Source organism: Apus apus, chromosome 4 (assembly GCF_020740795.1).
Source record: "Apus apus isolate bApuApu2 chromosome 4, bApuApu2.pri.cur, whole genome shotgun sequence".
Taxonomy (NCBI): Eukaryota; Metazoa; Chordata; class Aves; order Apodiformes; family Apodidae; genus Apus; species Apus apus.
In genome coordinates, this window is record NC_067285.1 from 25,911,752 (window position 1) to 25,929,475 (window position 17,724).

General features: G+C 38.5%; 1 protein-coding gene across 1 annotated transcript in view; it reads left to right on the forward strand.

Moving 5' to 3' along the window:
• Positions 1-17,724, forward strand: part of RET (ret proto-oncogene) — an 83,268-nt gene that overhangs the window by 47,326 nt on the left and 18,218 nt on the right. Inside the window, exons 3-12 of the mRNA XM_051618717.1 lie at positions 955-1,248; positions 1,736-1,977; positions 3,769-3,970; positions 4,421-4,620; positions 8,920-9,178; positions 10,470-10,595; positions 11,480-11,590; positions 14,320-14,439; positions 15,984-16,240; positions 16,707-16,854. Coding sequence (XP_051474677.1) covers positions 955-1,248; positions 1,736-1,977; positions 3,769-3,970; positions 4,421-4,620; positions 8,920-9,178; positions 10,470-10,595; positions 11,480-11,590; positions 14,320-14,439; positions 15,984-16,240; positions 16,707-16,854 — 1,959 coding nt within the window. The remainder of the gene's footprint in view (positions 1-954; positions 1,249-1,735; positions 1,978-3,768; positions 3,971-4,420; positions 4,621-8,919; positions 9,179-10,469; positions 10,596-11,479; positions 11,591-14,319; positions 14,440-15,983; positions 16,241-16,706; positions 16,855-17,724) is intronic.

Genomic DNA, 17,724 nt, shown 5'->3' on the forward strand with positions numbered 1-17,724 from the left:
GGTATCATTAGGTGATGGAGGAGGAAATGGGTGAGGAGTTAATGGCATACTGCTGAGATCAGTTGCAGAAATTCTGCTGTTGGAGAGTCTGCAGTAACTGTCTTGAGTTTGCAAGAGCCATGTATCAACACTACCCTTTGACTTGGGTGCCTTGATGTTTAAATGTTCAACTTCAGACACTTACTGCTTTATTTTTTAAGTGTAAGTCCTTGTTATCTCACCCTTTTTTTTTTTGCATTTTTGGTACTCCGTGTTCATGAATATCAGATAGCTGTTCTTGTTCTTCCTTCGTTAGTTACAAATAGCTGTCCAGAACTTGGGAGTCTTGTTTTGTTCATGTGGATCAAAGTGACCTAGAGCATCTTTTTAAAGTCAATTAGATCTATTACAGAAATGCTATCATTCTGTCTGTAGCCAAGCTAAGTTGATAAAAATAATTAAGGCTTGAGGCTGTATTAGATGCCACAGGTTGATTTTAACTTCTCTATTATCTTTTGAGCAACTCTTTATATTTTGAAATGATAAAGCAATTTATACTCTACATGTAAATAATTCAGCCTATATAATTCCACTGGTATAAACTATCAGAATGCTGTGACTTATATTACAGTTTGTACTTTTTGTGGGTCTGTCCTGAATATTTGTTGCCATTTTGCACACTTTTTCCCCGCTGTCACCTCATTCTAGTTCTTCCAAAACCCAGCCCTATCACAAAGCTGATTACTAATAGTGGCCTGTTTTATGTTAGTGCCTTACAGACAGAACAAATTTGATATTGTTCTGTGTGGTTCTACAGTGTAAAGGTGGTGGTAATACCTATATTTTTTGGCTTACTCGAGTTATTAAGATCACGTGTTTGTTTCGTGGAATAATGGACTAGAGCACAAAACGGGTAAAAGAAACATTGGCTTGTCTTCTGTAAAAGATATCTTCTGGTGTGTTTTTTTTCTGAAGCTGTAGGAAACTGGATGCCATTATCAAAGGTGATGCTGTATGTCTTCCTTTCATCCCACCCTTTCCAAGAGAAGGAATGCGACTCTGCTACACGCACCACGGTTTTGCTCTCCTTGATCAATGCTACTGCACCAGCTTGCAGCTCCCTGACAGCAAGGCAGCTTTGCTTCACAGAAATGGATCTCTCCTTTCACATCAAAGAGAATAAGCCACCTGGCACATTTCATCAGCTCCAGTTGCCCTCAGTTCATCATCTGTGTCAGAATCTCAGCATTTCCTACCAACTGCTGGCAGGTAAAACTGGAACTGAACCATTCGTGTACCAGCAATAAACAGCTGCACTGTTAAGATCTCTCATGTAGTAGATCATCTGAACTGTCCCTGTAAAGGAAATTCGCTTGCAAACATGAACTGAGCCTGAAGGTTTTGCCTTTGAGATATACAGAGATGATGGGAAAGAGGACTATCTCCTTCCCTAAGGAAAAGATTGGGTTTAGAGGTTTGTACCTGCTAAGAGCAGAGAACAGATTTGGAATATCCTGAGCTTTAAATTGTGCTGCTTCTAGGCTGTAGGATCTTCCCATCAATTCTTTATTTTATGCCTGCCCTAATATAGCCCCCCAGCTTTCATCTGTTGCACTTTTGAGGCTGCCTTTTATCATGCAGTGATGATGTCCAAATGGATTTACTTGGTTGCAAAACAGTATTAAAGAAAAAAAACTATCAGAGTCCTGCATTGGGAGGGGATTGTCCCTATTGATTCTGTGGCTGTGTTTTTCAGCGGAAGGTTTGCCCTTTTGGTACAACGAGAACACCACCAGCGTGAGTGTGACACGGCGCTTGGATCGGGAAGAGAGGGAGAGATACGAGCTGATTGCCAAATGTACTGTCAGAGAGGGCTTCAGGGAGATGCAGGTTGAGGTGCCCTTCCTGGTTAATGTGTTAGATGAAGATGATTCTCCTCCCTTCCTACCCAATGGCACGGATACTGCAGATGCTGTTGTGGAGTTCAACAGGAAAGAGGTAAGGTTCTCCTTTATCTAGTCCCTGAAGGAGAAGCACACTGGTGGGAGGCATGATGACTTGGAAAGGCCATGCTCTGGGTGGTGGGATCTCATCGTAAGGCACGTGACCACACCATGCTCTTCAGAGCTGTGATTGTAAGATGCTAATTTTGTAGGATTCCTCCCTGCAATCAGTTATATCGTGTTCAGACCCCAAATTAACAGTAGTCAGGATATAAATGCGTGTAAGGAAACCTGAGCAGTTCCTGAGATCAGGATGGACCATTGCTGAGACTGGTCAGGATTGCTGTACTCCCCACACTGAGCTCTGCTTTGTAGTTGTTAAAGTTGCTTCCCTCAGGTGACTAAAACTGAGCGTTGTTAAGAGGCAGTGTATCTGTGTGTCCTTCCCATTTAGGCAAATGTAGATAAGATATCAGAACTATGTTCAGAACATTTATTAGGATGTTGTACCAGTAAGAGAAAGGAGAAGCTGTGGTCTTCTGCTGACACATATTTCATCTGCAAAGGTGCTGAAGTTTCCAGTGTCAGGCTGTTAAGAGAGAGTTCCAGGATCTTGCTTTAACGGTGCCCTCCCACTACTCCCTAACGCCCCGACGTGATCTTGCGAGAGGCCTGAACCTCTCTGGGTGTCTGAGTGTGCTGCCTGCACACGTGCACCCCTTGCTTCAGTGGAGTGTACAGGTGGGCTCTTTGGCTCTTCCCACTGGAGCAACAACCCTTCATAAGTTAATGGTATAGAGAAGACACTTATTTTAGGGCCTAAATGATGTGGGGTTTTGTAATAGGATTTCTGTTTCATAACAACGTCGTTTTTTGTAGTCAAATTTCCCCTCAAAGTATATTTTGTTCGTATTTCACTCTGGAAGGGAATAGAATGATTTTGGGAGTTTGCTGCCACCTCCTGACTACAACAAGTGTTGACACCTATGAATGCATCATATTTGCCTGGGCATAAAATAATCCTTTGTTCTTTTGAAAATATTGAGATTTGGGAGTTTCATTTAGCTCTGTATGGTAGAAAGTGAAAGTCTTGTAAAAATGATTCATAAAGTGAAACATTCTCTTTGAAATTACATGCCTGCAAATCACAGCATGGCTATGGTTGGAAGGGACCTTAAAGATCATCTAGTTCCAACCCCCCTGCATGGAAAGGCGCACCTCCCACTAGACCAACTTGCTCAGAACATAGTGAATTTTGCTGGCATTTTGCAGTGGAATAAAAAGCTTTATGTTTGGAAACTTTCTGTTCTTCCTATGAACTAAACAAACTTCAAAAAAAATTGCTAATAAAAATCTTTAAGACCTTGTGGCTTCAGTGTCCAGAAAGAGAACAGCAATCTAGCAGAGAAAGCGAAAGTCAGACAACCCAGACCATTTCTGTCATTTAAGTTATGATTTTCATGTGCCTGAATGTATTTCATGTCTTTTAAGTGCACATTGCTTACCTGATTTCTTTAATAGTATTGTAGAATAACATTGATTTTAAAAAATTAAAACCTCATGCTCTGCATGTGCACCCATTTCCTGCCCCAAAAGTTTAGCACTGTATTTAGACACAGGCCCAAATTGTGATAAGACAATTCCCTTTTCACTGCCATCTTTGAAGCTCCGAACTCAGATCCAAATATGTGTGAGGTGGTGGTAACCTGAAGCTTAAAGTGAATTTGAGTGGAAGTGGGATTGAGTGAAAGTTGTTTTATTTGACCAATGTTTCAATCTTCCAAACACATATCAGAGGAAGAAGGCTTCAGGTCATTCAGCAATGTAATTTATGATTTCCTTCTAGGGAACTGTCCTCGCATCACTAACGGTTTATGATGCAGACACGACGCCTATTTATCCCCTTGAAAGCAGCAGAAGGAAGTACACAGGCACCATCATTACTGATGATCCCTGGATAAGTGAAACATTTCGGGTAGAGCACATCTTCAATGAAATCCACTTCAGCCCAAATGGCAGCCAAGTGAGGGGAACACAACATGAGTACAGTAAGGTCTCTTTCTTCAAATAAAAGAGAAGTTGCTTGTTAGTAATTGACCAATAAGCTTTCAAATTTTTCCAAGCATTTTGTAAATATTGAGCCAAAGAAAGATGAGAAATTTCACAGTAAGCAAATGCTGAGTTTTCAGTGTGTACTGAAAATATGGAGTTGGTGCATCCCTAAGATAGGGAGCATATGGGATATTACTGTGTATACTGATGAGCAAGAAGTTCTGATTGAAGGCTTTTCAGCATGGTAGGTAGAAAGGAAAGGGACCTCTCCAGACATCTTTAATGACTCAGAGCATAACTCCATAGGAGCGTATTTTCATGTTTAACTTGCCTCCTGTTCCTGTAAGCAATATCTTTCATATGTATAATTTTGTTGAGATTGCAGTATCAAAATACACATTTGCAGATAATGTGGGTTAGTAATAGACTAATATTTTCCTTTGCAGAACTGGTACTGAATAAAAGTATTTCAGTCACAGAGCATCGGTTCTTCCCATTGGATGTTTTGGTGAATGACACAGAATTTCATGGCCCAAAAAGATCAGTGATGCTTCGTTTCAATGTCTCCATCCTCCCTGTCAGCATTCAGTTTCCCAACACAACTTACCAGTTCACAGTGAACAGAAACGCTGAACGCTTTGCACAAGTAAGAACTGTTGTTGTTATATTTTCCCTCTCTGTTAGAGACGGGTTAGGAGGTAGATCACTGGGGCGAGATGCATTAAAGTGTTGGTTATACCTGGTTTAAGTAGAATCAATGAAAAATATGATATCAACAGGACTGTTGCTGGATGCTGTGGAGATCAGGTAAACTGGACACTTTCTCTCCCATCACACAATAGAGAAGAGAGGCTACACATGGAAGTATTAATAGAGAGAAATGGAGACAGATGGACTTGCAGCCATGAGTGGCTTAAGCACAAAAAACTAGAAAAATATCAAGAGCAGAAAAAGAAGCTTGTCCCATCTCTGTATATTCCAGTATGTGAATGACTATTCTCTAGGTAATGGCTAGTTGGTAATTAATGTTTCCTGATTTAAACCTCATTTTAGCTTAATCACTACCTTACCATTTTGTCTTCCAGAAACACTTTCTAGCAGGTTGACATTAATCAGGTGAAAATTACAATGTAATTCCTATGGAGCACATACATTAATAAGGAACAAGTTAAATTCAATTAATGTTATGAAAATGAGTATTAAAAACAAGAGTGATGAGCCATTTTGGAAGAGCTGCTGGAAAGTATACCTGATAACTAAATAAAGCTCTAAAACAGCAGCTGTATTTGTAGCAGAGAGGAGGATTGATACTAAAATATGATCATCCCAATTGCAGAGGAAAGCAATTCATTAGAAGACTTCCAAGGAAGAATTCAGTTTAACTAATCTTTTAAGACTCTGGCTAATTGTAAAAAGAAAGAAAAAGGCAAGTTAGATATATTGTGTTTTCTTATATTTAATCTGAAAATGGAACACTCTGTGGCCTGATAGCTCTTCAGGGTATTGAACAGCCTTACATGGCCAATAACAATGCTACTGCTTAGTCAGGGAACATTTTACGCAGAGTCTGCACTTAATATCCTAAATAAGAAGATACCAAGCATTCTCACAGAGCGGGCTCCCTGCAAATAGCTTCTTCTTCACAGCATTTTATGATAACCTTGTGGCTGCAACTTGTAAATTTGCAGTCCATTACAAACTTAAGAGCACATTCCATGCGTTTTGGGCAGATCACAGTGTTTTATATGTTAGGTTTGGGTTTATTGTAGCACCAGATTGTGAAAGCTTTGTTCTCAGTGGGGTAAAAAACTCTTCCTTGGAGTTAGGGTGAAACCAGTGGTTTTTTTCTGAAACAAATAACAGAGTAGGTGTGTAAGATACTCATGTTCTAGTACTTAGCATCCAGAAATGGGCCCCAACTGTATGTATGCACAACATGACTGTAATTTAAAAAAGTGTAGGAACTCAAGTGCTCAGTGTGTATGAGTATCTATTGATTGATTTCTCTCTGTGCACATGTCTGTATATATATATATGTATCCATATACACACAGATTTTACATATAAGTATATGCATACAATAACACTATGAACAAATGAATTCCCAATTAAATTTGATTAAACCCTATATATCTGTGCATACCCTACCCTACATTGTCTGAAAGCATTTGTTTGAATTTTGGGAGTATATAGTTTTCTAGTTGCAGAATTAAAAAAAATAAACAAACCAGTTAACTTTTAAAACTGCTGGTTTTGTGTGTTGTCAGGACAGCCAAACATCTGAATGGGAATTTTAGGGTTTCTGGAAACAATAGTGCTTCCCCACTAACTGCAGTTTCACTGGGTGGCAGTAGTAGCAGGGAAGACTGTATCTTGCAAGGGAGACTCCAAGTCTGTGGAAAGACATCTCTCTTCGTGCTGTCTAAACACAAATTCATAAAGAGATTTTGTTCTGTTTCATAACCAGCAAAATGCAGAACTCATCCTGGCTCTGGAGACGGTCTCAAAGCAGTTTCATCCACTTACTTCTGAGGCTCTGTTTGAATATACATTGTGCTCAGATTGGAGCACAAGTCAATGGAAGCAGCTTAGTCCACAGCACTTCACATTATTGAAGTTGTCTGCATAATTAGCTGTGATGTGCCAGAGCAGTGAGGAAAAGTACTGGGCCAAATCAATATGAAGGCTGAACTGTCTTTTGCCCTAAGGAAAACACAAGAGCGTGAAGAAATTATTAACTGCTGGGCTGATGCCATTTGTCTGTTTGAGCAGCTAAATGAATTGAATAACAGAAGCATGGCCTAACGGTACAGGCTTGCCCAGTGGCATTTAACTTACCAAAGGACTTAAAGCTCTATTGACATTTACCAAGACAAATGATGAATAACACTGGCTGAGATTTCTAGAGAGGTTATATGTCCAAACGTCCCTGGAAGTCAGTGAGGAGGAAAGTTATCATTATCTAGACTTTATTAAAGTCTGGAGCTCAAAAGATGGATTTTTCTGTTCCTATATCTGATAATGATATTTCTGTGTTAACTATTTTGTGTCTTTCCAAATGCACCTTGTGTGTTGGTGTTAAACGCGATTACCAGGCCCTTTTTGATCATCCTCATGAGAAAGAGGAACTGGCTGTTTCTACCTCCTTCTCATGATGTTGTTGCTCTGCGGCATCTAAGAGCTGTGATGACTCCAGAACCTGCAGTGCAGGGCAAAATTACAAGCTTGGGCTTTACCTAGTGGAATAAGGCAAAACGAGAAAGCCCATCTTTCTTGTAGAAACTTCTTGAGGGGCGCATTTTTAGCTTCCCTTCAGATTATATAGAGAAAGCAAAATTGGCCCATGTGTTACTCTAAGGATAAGTTGCTCTTCAGGGACCCCAAATGTGTGAGGTCTTCTCCATCCCCTTTGCAGGAAATTTCTGTTAATCAAAAAAGCAGTTATGATAGAGTAAGCAGAAAGGACAGTTTAATCTTCTTTATGTAAAGGTTAATGCCGTGGCACATCATTATGTTCTCCTGCTGCCTCAAAGAAACACCACCTAAGCAGTTGCAAAACACTGCCGGTTGCAGCGCAGCTCTGAAGCTGGAGATGACGTGGTTCTGGAAGGGACCTGTCTAGACCTTGTGTCTAGACAGAGTTATGAATAGTTGAAGTCTTTTGTTTACTTCTTTTTCTTCCTGCCAGTCCCAGCATGCAGTAGAGAGGAGACAGTGTGAAAGAAATGGCCTAGCTTCTGATTGCTCTAATAGTCTTTGTGTGTTATCCTGCTATCAAAAAAAAAAACAACAACAAAAAAACCCCAGCAGCTGGTGCCAAGTGACCAGTCAGTGATGTGAATGGGAATAAGTTAGACGAAGGGGGGCTATTCTATGACAAAGTATGCTTCCAGGACTGCACAAGCTTTGGACTTTAAATAGCCCAGGTTCATAGGAAGAAATCTTAGTGAAAAAAAAAAGTGTGGTGGTTGTTTAGTTTTTTTACATTCTTTAATGGGAACACTAAAACTGAAATGTACAGATTTGCTTTTACCAGCAGTGGTTTTACTTGAAAACACATCATCACTGCAGCATTTGAAAAGAATTCATCACCAAGTACCCTTAAGTAACACTCCACCCTTCACGTTGTGGTTTCCCCTGCAAGGAAAGCCAATGTCTCTGGATATGATCCGAATCCCACTCCCGTAAATGGAAAAAGCAAAGTGAGCTTTGGATCAGTTCCTGTAGGAGCTGAACAGGAGATGGGGCTTTACATTCCTGTACTTCTTAGATAAATTGTTGTAGACTGAAGAGTACTGTAGCATAAATATTCTGGCAGGCAGAAGTTTAAATAGGGCAAAACAACATACTTTCATTTTTAGATAAAAATGTTTTTTAAATTGCCATTGGGAAACGATGAGGTTCTTACTCCTTTTAAGGCTTTCAGAGAACTCTGCTGTCCAGAAACTTTTTGTCTGTAATTTAACAAAAATTGTGTATTAGCAATTTCTATTTCTGTCTTACTTGAAGAGTCTCTGCTTTGTTCACACTAAGCTGTTTGCTTTCTCAAGCAAAACCAAAGTTTTTTTCTCACTGATCAGCCTGGAACAGAGCAGGGATTGAATTCAGAGTTTCCCAAATCACAGGGTCTTGTTCTCACTGAACACTGCTGACCATCAGCAGCAGTAGGCTGAGTCTGAGTCAAGGTTTTTTGCATTGTCACTGTTAGCCTGAAGACAATGGTAATGCTTTACTTCTAATTTTTACTGACAAAAAAATGACATGTGAAGCATGCCAGGACTGCATTGGTAGTAAAACAGCAGGTCTGTAAAACCCTAGATAAACACTGAACTGCAAGATGTAATATGCTTAGTTTTCTTTCACATGTTTTTGGGAAGCATATAATATTTTAGATGTGTAGTTTCGTTTCTGTTGCTGTGATTTATTTCTTGGTGTTTGAGCCTAGATAGGAAAGATCTGCATCGAAAACTGCATGAAATTCCGTGGTGTGAACATCAGCTACAAGTTACTATCCCCCAACGTGAGCTGCTATGCAGTCAACATACTTCAAGGCCGAGAAGACAAATATGGAAGCCTTTATGTCAATGATTCCTCTGTGCTACACAGACCTGACTGCAGGGAAATACAATACACTGTTCAAGCTACAGACAAGCAAAGCAGGAAACATACCAAAACCTTCCTTACTGTTGTATTGGAAGGAAATTGTAAGTATCTGAGTTAATTAAAACTATTTTTGATTTACAAGTGTTACTGCTATTAGATGATGCCTTATTAGAGTGAGCTATAAACTCATGGTATTAACAATGAACATGAGCCTGAGCTACAAAATCACAAAGGTTGCAGATGGAGTTCTGATTCAGACCTGCCTGTAGCAGATATTTGTTTGAAGAACTAATGCACGGAAAAATGGTGTGTCATATGCAGTTCCTAATAGTCATGATGACATTTGATTTAGAAGAATGTTTTGTGTGTCTGTGCGACCTTTATTTTGTATTTCACATATCCCTGTGGAAGAAAAATTATATATATACACACATATATATAAACCACAAATATCTGGCCAAAGCACAGTTCTTCCATCATCTTTCTCCTCACTCCTCTCTCCAATTTTTACTACTTTAAAAAACAATTTTGCTTAACATTCATGTAGCCATTGCATTGACTTCATTTTACTGAAAAGTTCGTAAGGGCAGAACATAAGAAATACTCTACAACAGCCACAGCAGAAGAGGATTACACTGGAAATGTAATAAATTTCTCTCCAAACCATATTGCAGTTTGTGGAGAGCCTTGCAATCCTACCTGTTAGTTGCCTCCATTCTCTTGTGTCATATCACAGATCCTGTGGCAACAGTGAATGGTTTGAGGGAGAATCACAGAATCATAGAATTAGTTAGGTTGGAAAGGACCTTTAAGATCATGGAGTGCAACCATTAACCCTACTCTGCCAAGCCCAGCACTAAGCCATGTTCCCAGCACCACATCTAGATGACTTTTAAACACATCCAAAGATGAGAAGAAAAAAAAGCCTGCAGTGGAATTTTTTTTTTTTTTTTTTTGCAAGAGCCTTGTGCTGTCTGCAAGCACACATTTCTAGCTGTTGTTCCTTGAGCTACTACTGCGTTTGTCCAAGTACTGTTTTCCCTTAATTAAAAGTTTCGTATGAAGCTATAAGTAATTATGCCCCCCATTTTTCTGTTGCCAGTATGTCAGTGTATTTCTATAGTTCCAGGCGTTGACAATGTGCTATCAAGCAGAGATAGCTATGCCATCACCTTTATCTTGTATTTCACAGAAGAAAAACACCTGGACTCCTCTTTAATTGTTATTTAAGTTTACAGATAAGTGGGTCAGTCAGTGTGCAGTCTTGCTCTCTTTTCTTCATATTTCTTTCCCTACTATCTACCCATAAGAATAGTTTTCTCTCTGATTTGAGCTGACTTGCTTGTGTATTTATCTCCCGTCCTGAACTGATAGCGAACACTCTTCCAACAGTTTTGAAAACACAGGAGGACTGCCCTGACTCTTGTGCTGTGAGTAAGCACCGCGCTGAATGCGAAGAGTGTGGTGGCCTGGGAGTGCTAACAGGAAGATGCCAGTGGAGACAGGGGAGTGGAAAAGGTACCTTTCTGTTGTATGAAATTAAGCTTCAGTTTAGGCATAATTGAGCATTTTACTCCCATAGATAAAAACTGATTTATTCTGGCTGGACAGTGGGTATTGTTAACTACAATGAAGCTGTGGCTAAAAAAATTAATCATAATACCCAAATGAAACATGCACTAGGAAGGAAAATGCTGTTAAGTTGGATTGGTCATTCTTGATGTTGAACATGATACGTAAAATGCAAGGTACTGAATTGGTTTTGCACCAATGTAACTGGAACAAGTTACTTAGGGCTTGCAAGATGATAATCTCTGTGATCGTGAATTAGGTTTGGAACATGCCAATGAGCTTCTGAGCAGGCATGCCCCAGCTGACAGTGAGCACAGATGCAGTTACTTTGCTGTCTCTCTTTTCTGTGGTCTGTAGCACAGATCTGATGGGTGACAGTACTCTTGACTCTTACAGAACAACGCCTCTGTGTTGATGCTTTATCCCTTCAAACTGTACGAGTATCACAAATTCTTTCTGGCTACTTGTACGTTAATATTCAAGTATCTGTGAAATTGTGTAGATACACCCTTAATTGTGAAAGCCACTCTTCAGACTCAAAATGGGCAACTAGCTCTTTTTCAACTAATACTCACTGTAACCACAAGTGCCGTGGTCGAAGGGCTGTAAATGCACAATGCAGGAAACAGTGAAAACCAGATTCCTGCCGGTTGCTTTTAGCTGTTGTCTTGCCCGTTAATTCAGCAGATGGTATTTATAGATATTCACAAGTGTTTATTTTAAAAATAAAAGTGACCTGGTCATTGTTGGATCAATGTGTGCACTAAGATGCAATCAGCTGTCCTTCAAAGCCTTGTGGTATTTTCAGCTCTCTGTTCCTGTGTTCACAGGCATCACCACCAACTATTCCACATGCACCCCAAGTATCAAGACTTGTCCAGATGGCATCTGTGATGTGATTGAGAGCAAAGATATGGCTGTGTGTCCCCAAGACTGCACAAGTATGAAAGTGTTTCAGAATTGCCTTTTTCATATCACTGTTGATGGCTGTTCAGGTTCCACTTTCTTGATCCCACATATCTGTACAAGCTCAGCGTATTTACCATCTCTGCATTTGAATCACATAAGGGAGTTAATACTGTGGGGACTAATCTTGTTCTTCTTGAAGCTAGTCAGCTGACATCTATTGGCTGACAGGGATGGAAAGATAAGATTTTCTCACTATTTCTCATTCTGTTCCCCCTGTTAATTCACAGGTAGTGTTTTTCAGTGGAGGTATTTGCTGAAACAGTTGTAGGTTTTAGGCAAGTTAATGCCATATTTCCAAACTTCAGCACACTATGATAGAAACCATGCCTACTTGAACTCAATTTTAAATAAATAAAAAGAAACAAATTTCAATTTAAAATAAATGTGCTTGAGAAGGATCATTTGGAGAAATGCACCTAGCCTTATTTGACAGGTGACTGTCAAGATGATCCAGTGCCTTATCTATTTGAAGATACAGGCAGAGGTTCATATGAGCAGCATTTATGAGAGAAGAACTGAAATGCATTTGTTTTTTCATGAACACATCTGCATTCCACTCACTCACACTTGCTTATACCTGGAAGTTCACAAATCACCCTGAAGTTATAAAGGATAGAGTAAGTCTATTACACTTGAGTAATTTCAGTCTTCTATGAGATGGCACTTTCAAGTGGATCTGTTTATACAGTATTCAATATCTAATTAATGAATAAAGATACAGGTGTTCCTTGAATAATTCTTCTGGATCTGGCATTTTAGACTCCAAGTTTTAAAGAAACTAGTATTTTCTTACAAGCCGGGACTTAAGTTCTGCCATAAAATCAATGAAGAGACATCTTTGTATTTCTTACGTGCAAGATTGGGTTTGTGTATTTTAAATGGCTTTTATCAGAAAGATAATTATTTCACTAGAGTGCATAAAAAACCAGTCCTTAAAGTGGCAGAGATGCTTGAAGTGAATGAAAGTAACTTTCTGAATAATCTGAAAAGAATTCTTTATTGGTAATAACTTGAATCAGTTGTTCTAAAAGTGGAAATATTTGTGGCAGAGGCTGCAATGCTAAAACGTATTATGTGCAACATTCGCAGCATCAGATGTTTTGCTTGACAGAAGCCTGAAAGAAACACTGTTTTATGATACAATAGAAGCAGGCAAGTAAGACAAGTCTTCAAGATGTTATATATGCCTTTTTAATGCTTGAGTTGGATAATTTTATACACGATTTGATGCAATTCAGAACCTGGGCTGGTGCCTAAAACCAATATTTTTACAGACAAAGAAATGAGTGTGTTTTGGGAGCTGAGAGGTGAAGGGAGTACAATTACATCAACTTTTACTGGCAGAGGACATTTCTTTGGGAATGGCAAGTGATAAATAGAAAAGCCCCAGATGTTTTAAGATAAGCATATTCTTTAGGTACAGACAGTTGCTAAAATACTTGTTTTTATATTCATCTGTCATTATGATGGCTATGTACTTGACTCCCAAAATTGCTTTCTCACACTAACATTATGGATATTACATTCAGGGGCACTCAGCTGAAACAACTGGTGCTGTGGCTGTGCCTATCAAATAGAGACAACCTAATTGCATTCTAAGCAAGAGACTTTCTTGTAGTAAATAACTGTTTCAGGGCTGGTCTTAGTGTGCCAATCTACTTAAACATTTGTAAATGACTGATACTTGTAGGTTCCTCTAAGCTTTGGCTTTCTGGTAATAGAAAAATATTCACTGCTTACACTTCTACTTCACATTGCATGTCTTAGTTTTCAGTGGTAGTTGGACATCGTATGCAGTTTTCTCCAGCAGCCAGTTTTTACCTTGTGTGGTGTGGGATATAAGGACACTGTTTTTCCTTTTTCCAAATGCTCTTGAAGCATGGAAATCTCCATACTTCTTCAAACAACAAGTGTCAGTTCAGAGAGTAGTAACTCATGTAATTTAGTAGGTATGGACTTTCTAAAAAGATGGTCAAAATCAGTCTGTTTTGCTTAAATAGTCAAGTGCCTGTTTACTACTTCTAAAAAAGGATGTTTGCCTTCACATTGCCAAAAATATCCCCTTCCTCAATTTGTGTAGCACATCCAAAGAAACGTAAGAGAAATAGTCATTCACTCTGCTATTGAATTAGATATAATGGAGGAAAATAAGTTGAAATAAACCAAAGACCTTGTTGAAAATAGCTTGTTCATCTTTTGAGTCCCTTTATCATAGGGTTAAAAATAAGTAGACTAGAGAAGATATTTTAGGGAGAATTTTAAGATGTAAGAAGACCCCACTGATACAGAACCATAATGCTTTATGAAATAACTGAGTCAGGGAGGCCATGAGGCCATCATTTTAGGCAGATGTTTGGCATTAAATAATGGGAATCTATATGAAGTTTTAAGGGGTACAGGAAATTAAGGATCCAGGTATCCCAGCTAAGCAATGCAAAGTGAACCATTATATTTTTATTTTATATATGTTTTAATTCAGGTTTCCATAATGTGAATAACTGCTAATCATGGCAGTCCAAGTTCTCCTCATTTCAGGATGTCAGAAATTTTAGAATTTAGACTCTTCCTATTTCTCATTGCTGCACTGTGCTGCCTTGTCCAATTTCAGATGCATACTAGGGTAAACCCATGGAAAACACAGAGATATTTTTTTTTCCTTTAACTACATGTGAGAATCTTGCCTGTGTCTGTATTTGATTAGGCGGAAACATTATTGGTGGTCATGGGAAAGGCACTGGAAATCTTGGAATTAAGTCAGGACATGGGATTTGTTACTGCTTCCCAAGAGAAAACTGTTACTGTGAGAAAGATGATATCAATGGTAAGTATAAATATCTATCCACTGTTCTCATATTAATCTTTGCCTCTGTATCTACCATCTGTATGTATAAAACAGTCTAAACTTACAGACATGTTAATAAGCAATATTTTTGGTCAGAGACTGCTAATATAAAATTAATTAAGAACTGACACCTTGACTTATATTATGGAGCCTTAAAATTTCCTGAGGGGAATTAGATCTATCCTTGGCTAAAGATTCTTTTTTATCCGTTACTACATGACAGACAGATTGGTTGTCCTTTGATTTCCAGCAGCATTTGCATTTCATTGAGACTTACCTTATATTTGCAAAGACAGCGGGAGAATTAGAATAATGACTTCTATTACTTTCAAGTAATTCTAGTCTCCTAATAATTTATGAAAGTCTCAGCTTCAAAATGTCAGAGATAGCTGGCACCCATCGTGTTAGGAGTGGGTTACTTTTCTCGTTGACCTTTGTTTAAACAGAAAAGCTCTACAAAGTTTTTTGAAAAAGATTGATGGGGATTAAATACTGTTTGGGCTGTTTGTTTTTACATACCTATAATATTATATATGTATCTTATATATATAAGATATAAATACATCTTACATATTATAAGATATATAATATTTTGTATTATATATCTCAATTTACTCTTTTGAGTAAATTTTCTATAGGCTTAAGATGAAAAAGAAGGAAGCATAAAGCTTCTTGGTTTAGTTTTTTTTTTTCTAGAAGATACTGAGCTGTTTCTACTTATTTCTGAAGAACAGCTTGCAGATGTAGCTAAGTTAACTATGGGTCTAGAGTCAAGATTATCTGATGAACAACAGTGTAAGGACTGAAGTTGGATCTCTTAGTTTCTTCAGGAAGCAACTCCCTACGAATGCTGTCTAGGGGCACATAAATCTAAAGAAACGTACTTTCCAAAGTGCTTCTGCAAAAGGGGAAGTAGGAAATGAGGACAAAAATGCATATTACTTTAGAAGCAGTTGCAGCATTAGGCAATGTTTTGAGAAATCATTGTTTTGTTAAATGCAAAGCCGAAATAGTCTAACTCTCTTCATAATCTAAAAAGTTGGAGGAAAATATTCTTTAATGTCTAACAAGAGACATAATTAATCAAATTCACATTCAAAGAAGATTTTATTTGATGGGTTGAACGGCTCTAGCATGAACTGTTGTCCACAGGCAAAATGCAATCACATGTCTACAGAGAGATAAGTGGTATCAGAAGGAGAATATATGGTAGGCTGGGTCTTAAAGAAGAGTGTCAGAACTAGCCTACATCTATAAAGATAAGGAATATGGGGTCAAGCTGCCTGTCCTTGCATTTACACAGGCAAACAGTTATCTGCTGGGGTCCAAAATAAAAAAGAATTGGTAGGTGCCGTGGGTATATTTTCAAAATGTCAAATTTAATTGAGAATTAACTGTTAGGTTTTCCTGGGTTTTTTAAATTATTTTGAGTTCTGTTTCTGTCACACCTGCATGTGTTGCACTGCCAAATCAGAAGTAGGAGACAACAAGCAAAGTTGTAAGAAACTCTTATTGGTCCACAGAGCAACTATGTGATGATGTGTGCAAGACTGTGATAGCAGGGGCAGTGCTGCTGTCCTTCATCATCTCCGTGCTGCTTTCTTCCTATTTCATCCATCGATACCACAAGAATTCTCCAAAGCCACCTATTGCCTCTGCAGAAATGACGTTCCGGCGCCCAGCCCAGTCCTACCCCATTAGTTATTCTTCCACTAACGTCCGCCGGCCTTCTTTAGATTCCATGGAGAACCAGGTGTCTGTAGACACCTTTAAAATACCAGTAAGTCTGATGTCATTTTGCACACTCTTTTCTGTGTCTGGCTTGTTCCTAAAGAATGTTGCTTATCCATGCAGAAAACATCACAGAAATGCAATCTATTCATAGATCTATCCAATTCAAATAACTAAAACAGAAACTGTACAGGCAAGGAACTGAAGATACTTAATGTGTAACTGGATAAGCCATATCTTTTTCTGTTTTTGCTGTGTTTAAATCTAATGTAACATTTTAGGCCTGATTTGAGCCAATGTTTTTTTCTAAATGTAACTCTACACTTAACAGTAATAGGGTTTTACTTTGTGTAATTCAATAATAATAATGAGTAGGTTTGTAGTCTCTGTAATGAGCCACAGTATCACAACAAGGATAAGTTTAAAACAAAACAGGCAGTAGGAACACATGCTTTGGGTGCAGTTAGCCACTCCTTTCTTTCTTCATCTTACAAAGTTCCTTTTCTCTCCTGCAGGAAGATCCAAAGTGGGAATTCCCTCGGAAGAACCTGGTTCTGGGCAAGACTCTTGGAGAAGGAGAATTTGGAAAGGTGGTCAAGGCGACAGCATTTCGACTCAAGGGAAGAGCTGGCTATACCACTGTGGCAGTGAAAATGCTAAAAGGTACATTCACAGCTGGGTCTGAAATGATGCAAAAACTGTTAGTTGTATCCCTGAATGGATTTTAAGACAGGCTAGCATGAAAGTAAAAACTCAGCTAAAATCAACCATTGTCACAGCTTCCATTTTTTTCCAGCATACTGTTAAATTCTGACAAGATTTCCTACTTTAGAAACTAGTATCACATTGATCCAAGTAAGTAATTTTCCACAAGTTCTAATTCATGATGTGCAAGAAGCCTCTGACTTAACATAGCCAATGTATTTCATCCATTTGGCTTTGAGGGAAATATTGCAAGAGCTTGTTAAAGGATTTCTGATTTTTTTTTCCCTCCACGCCATTTTCTTTGGAAAAACTTTTCAAATAAAACATGTTATAATCATGTCAAGAGACATAATAGACCTATTAAGTTACTTTTCTGTTGAATTCCATCACTTTTATACTTTCTGACCTGCTTTTCAATTAGTAGGAGCTCTGCCAAACTGGTTTGAATAGCCCGGTGCTGTCTCCTGGTCTTCAGATTTCCCTAAAACTTTAAAGCTAGAGGGGGAAACAAGTATGCCTAGATAATGCTGAGATGATAACGTGAGACCTTCAACTCTTGTCCACACCTGTTCATGGTTTTCAGCTCCAAATATACCTGCTTCTTTTTCATATAGAAAAAGAATTGTACTGAAAGAAAAACATGAAGAAATTATTTTTTTTTGCTTGGTCTCTAAAGCAGGAAGTTTCTTGTATTAGTGTACATTTCAGGTGTAAGATGCTGTAATGTAGCTTTTGCCACCTTTGCTGCTATATATTAGTGTAGTTTTCACATATCTAATGTCTGAGCCTGGTTTCTAATGACTTCACTAGACATGCAATGGTAGTGAA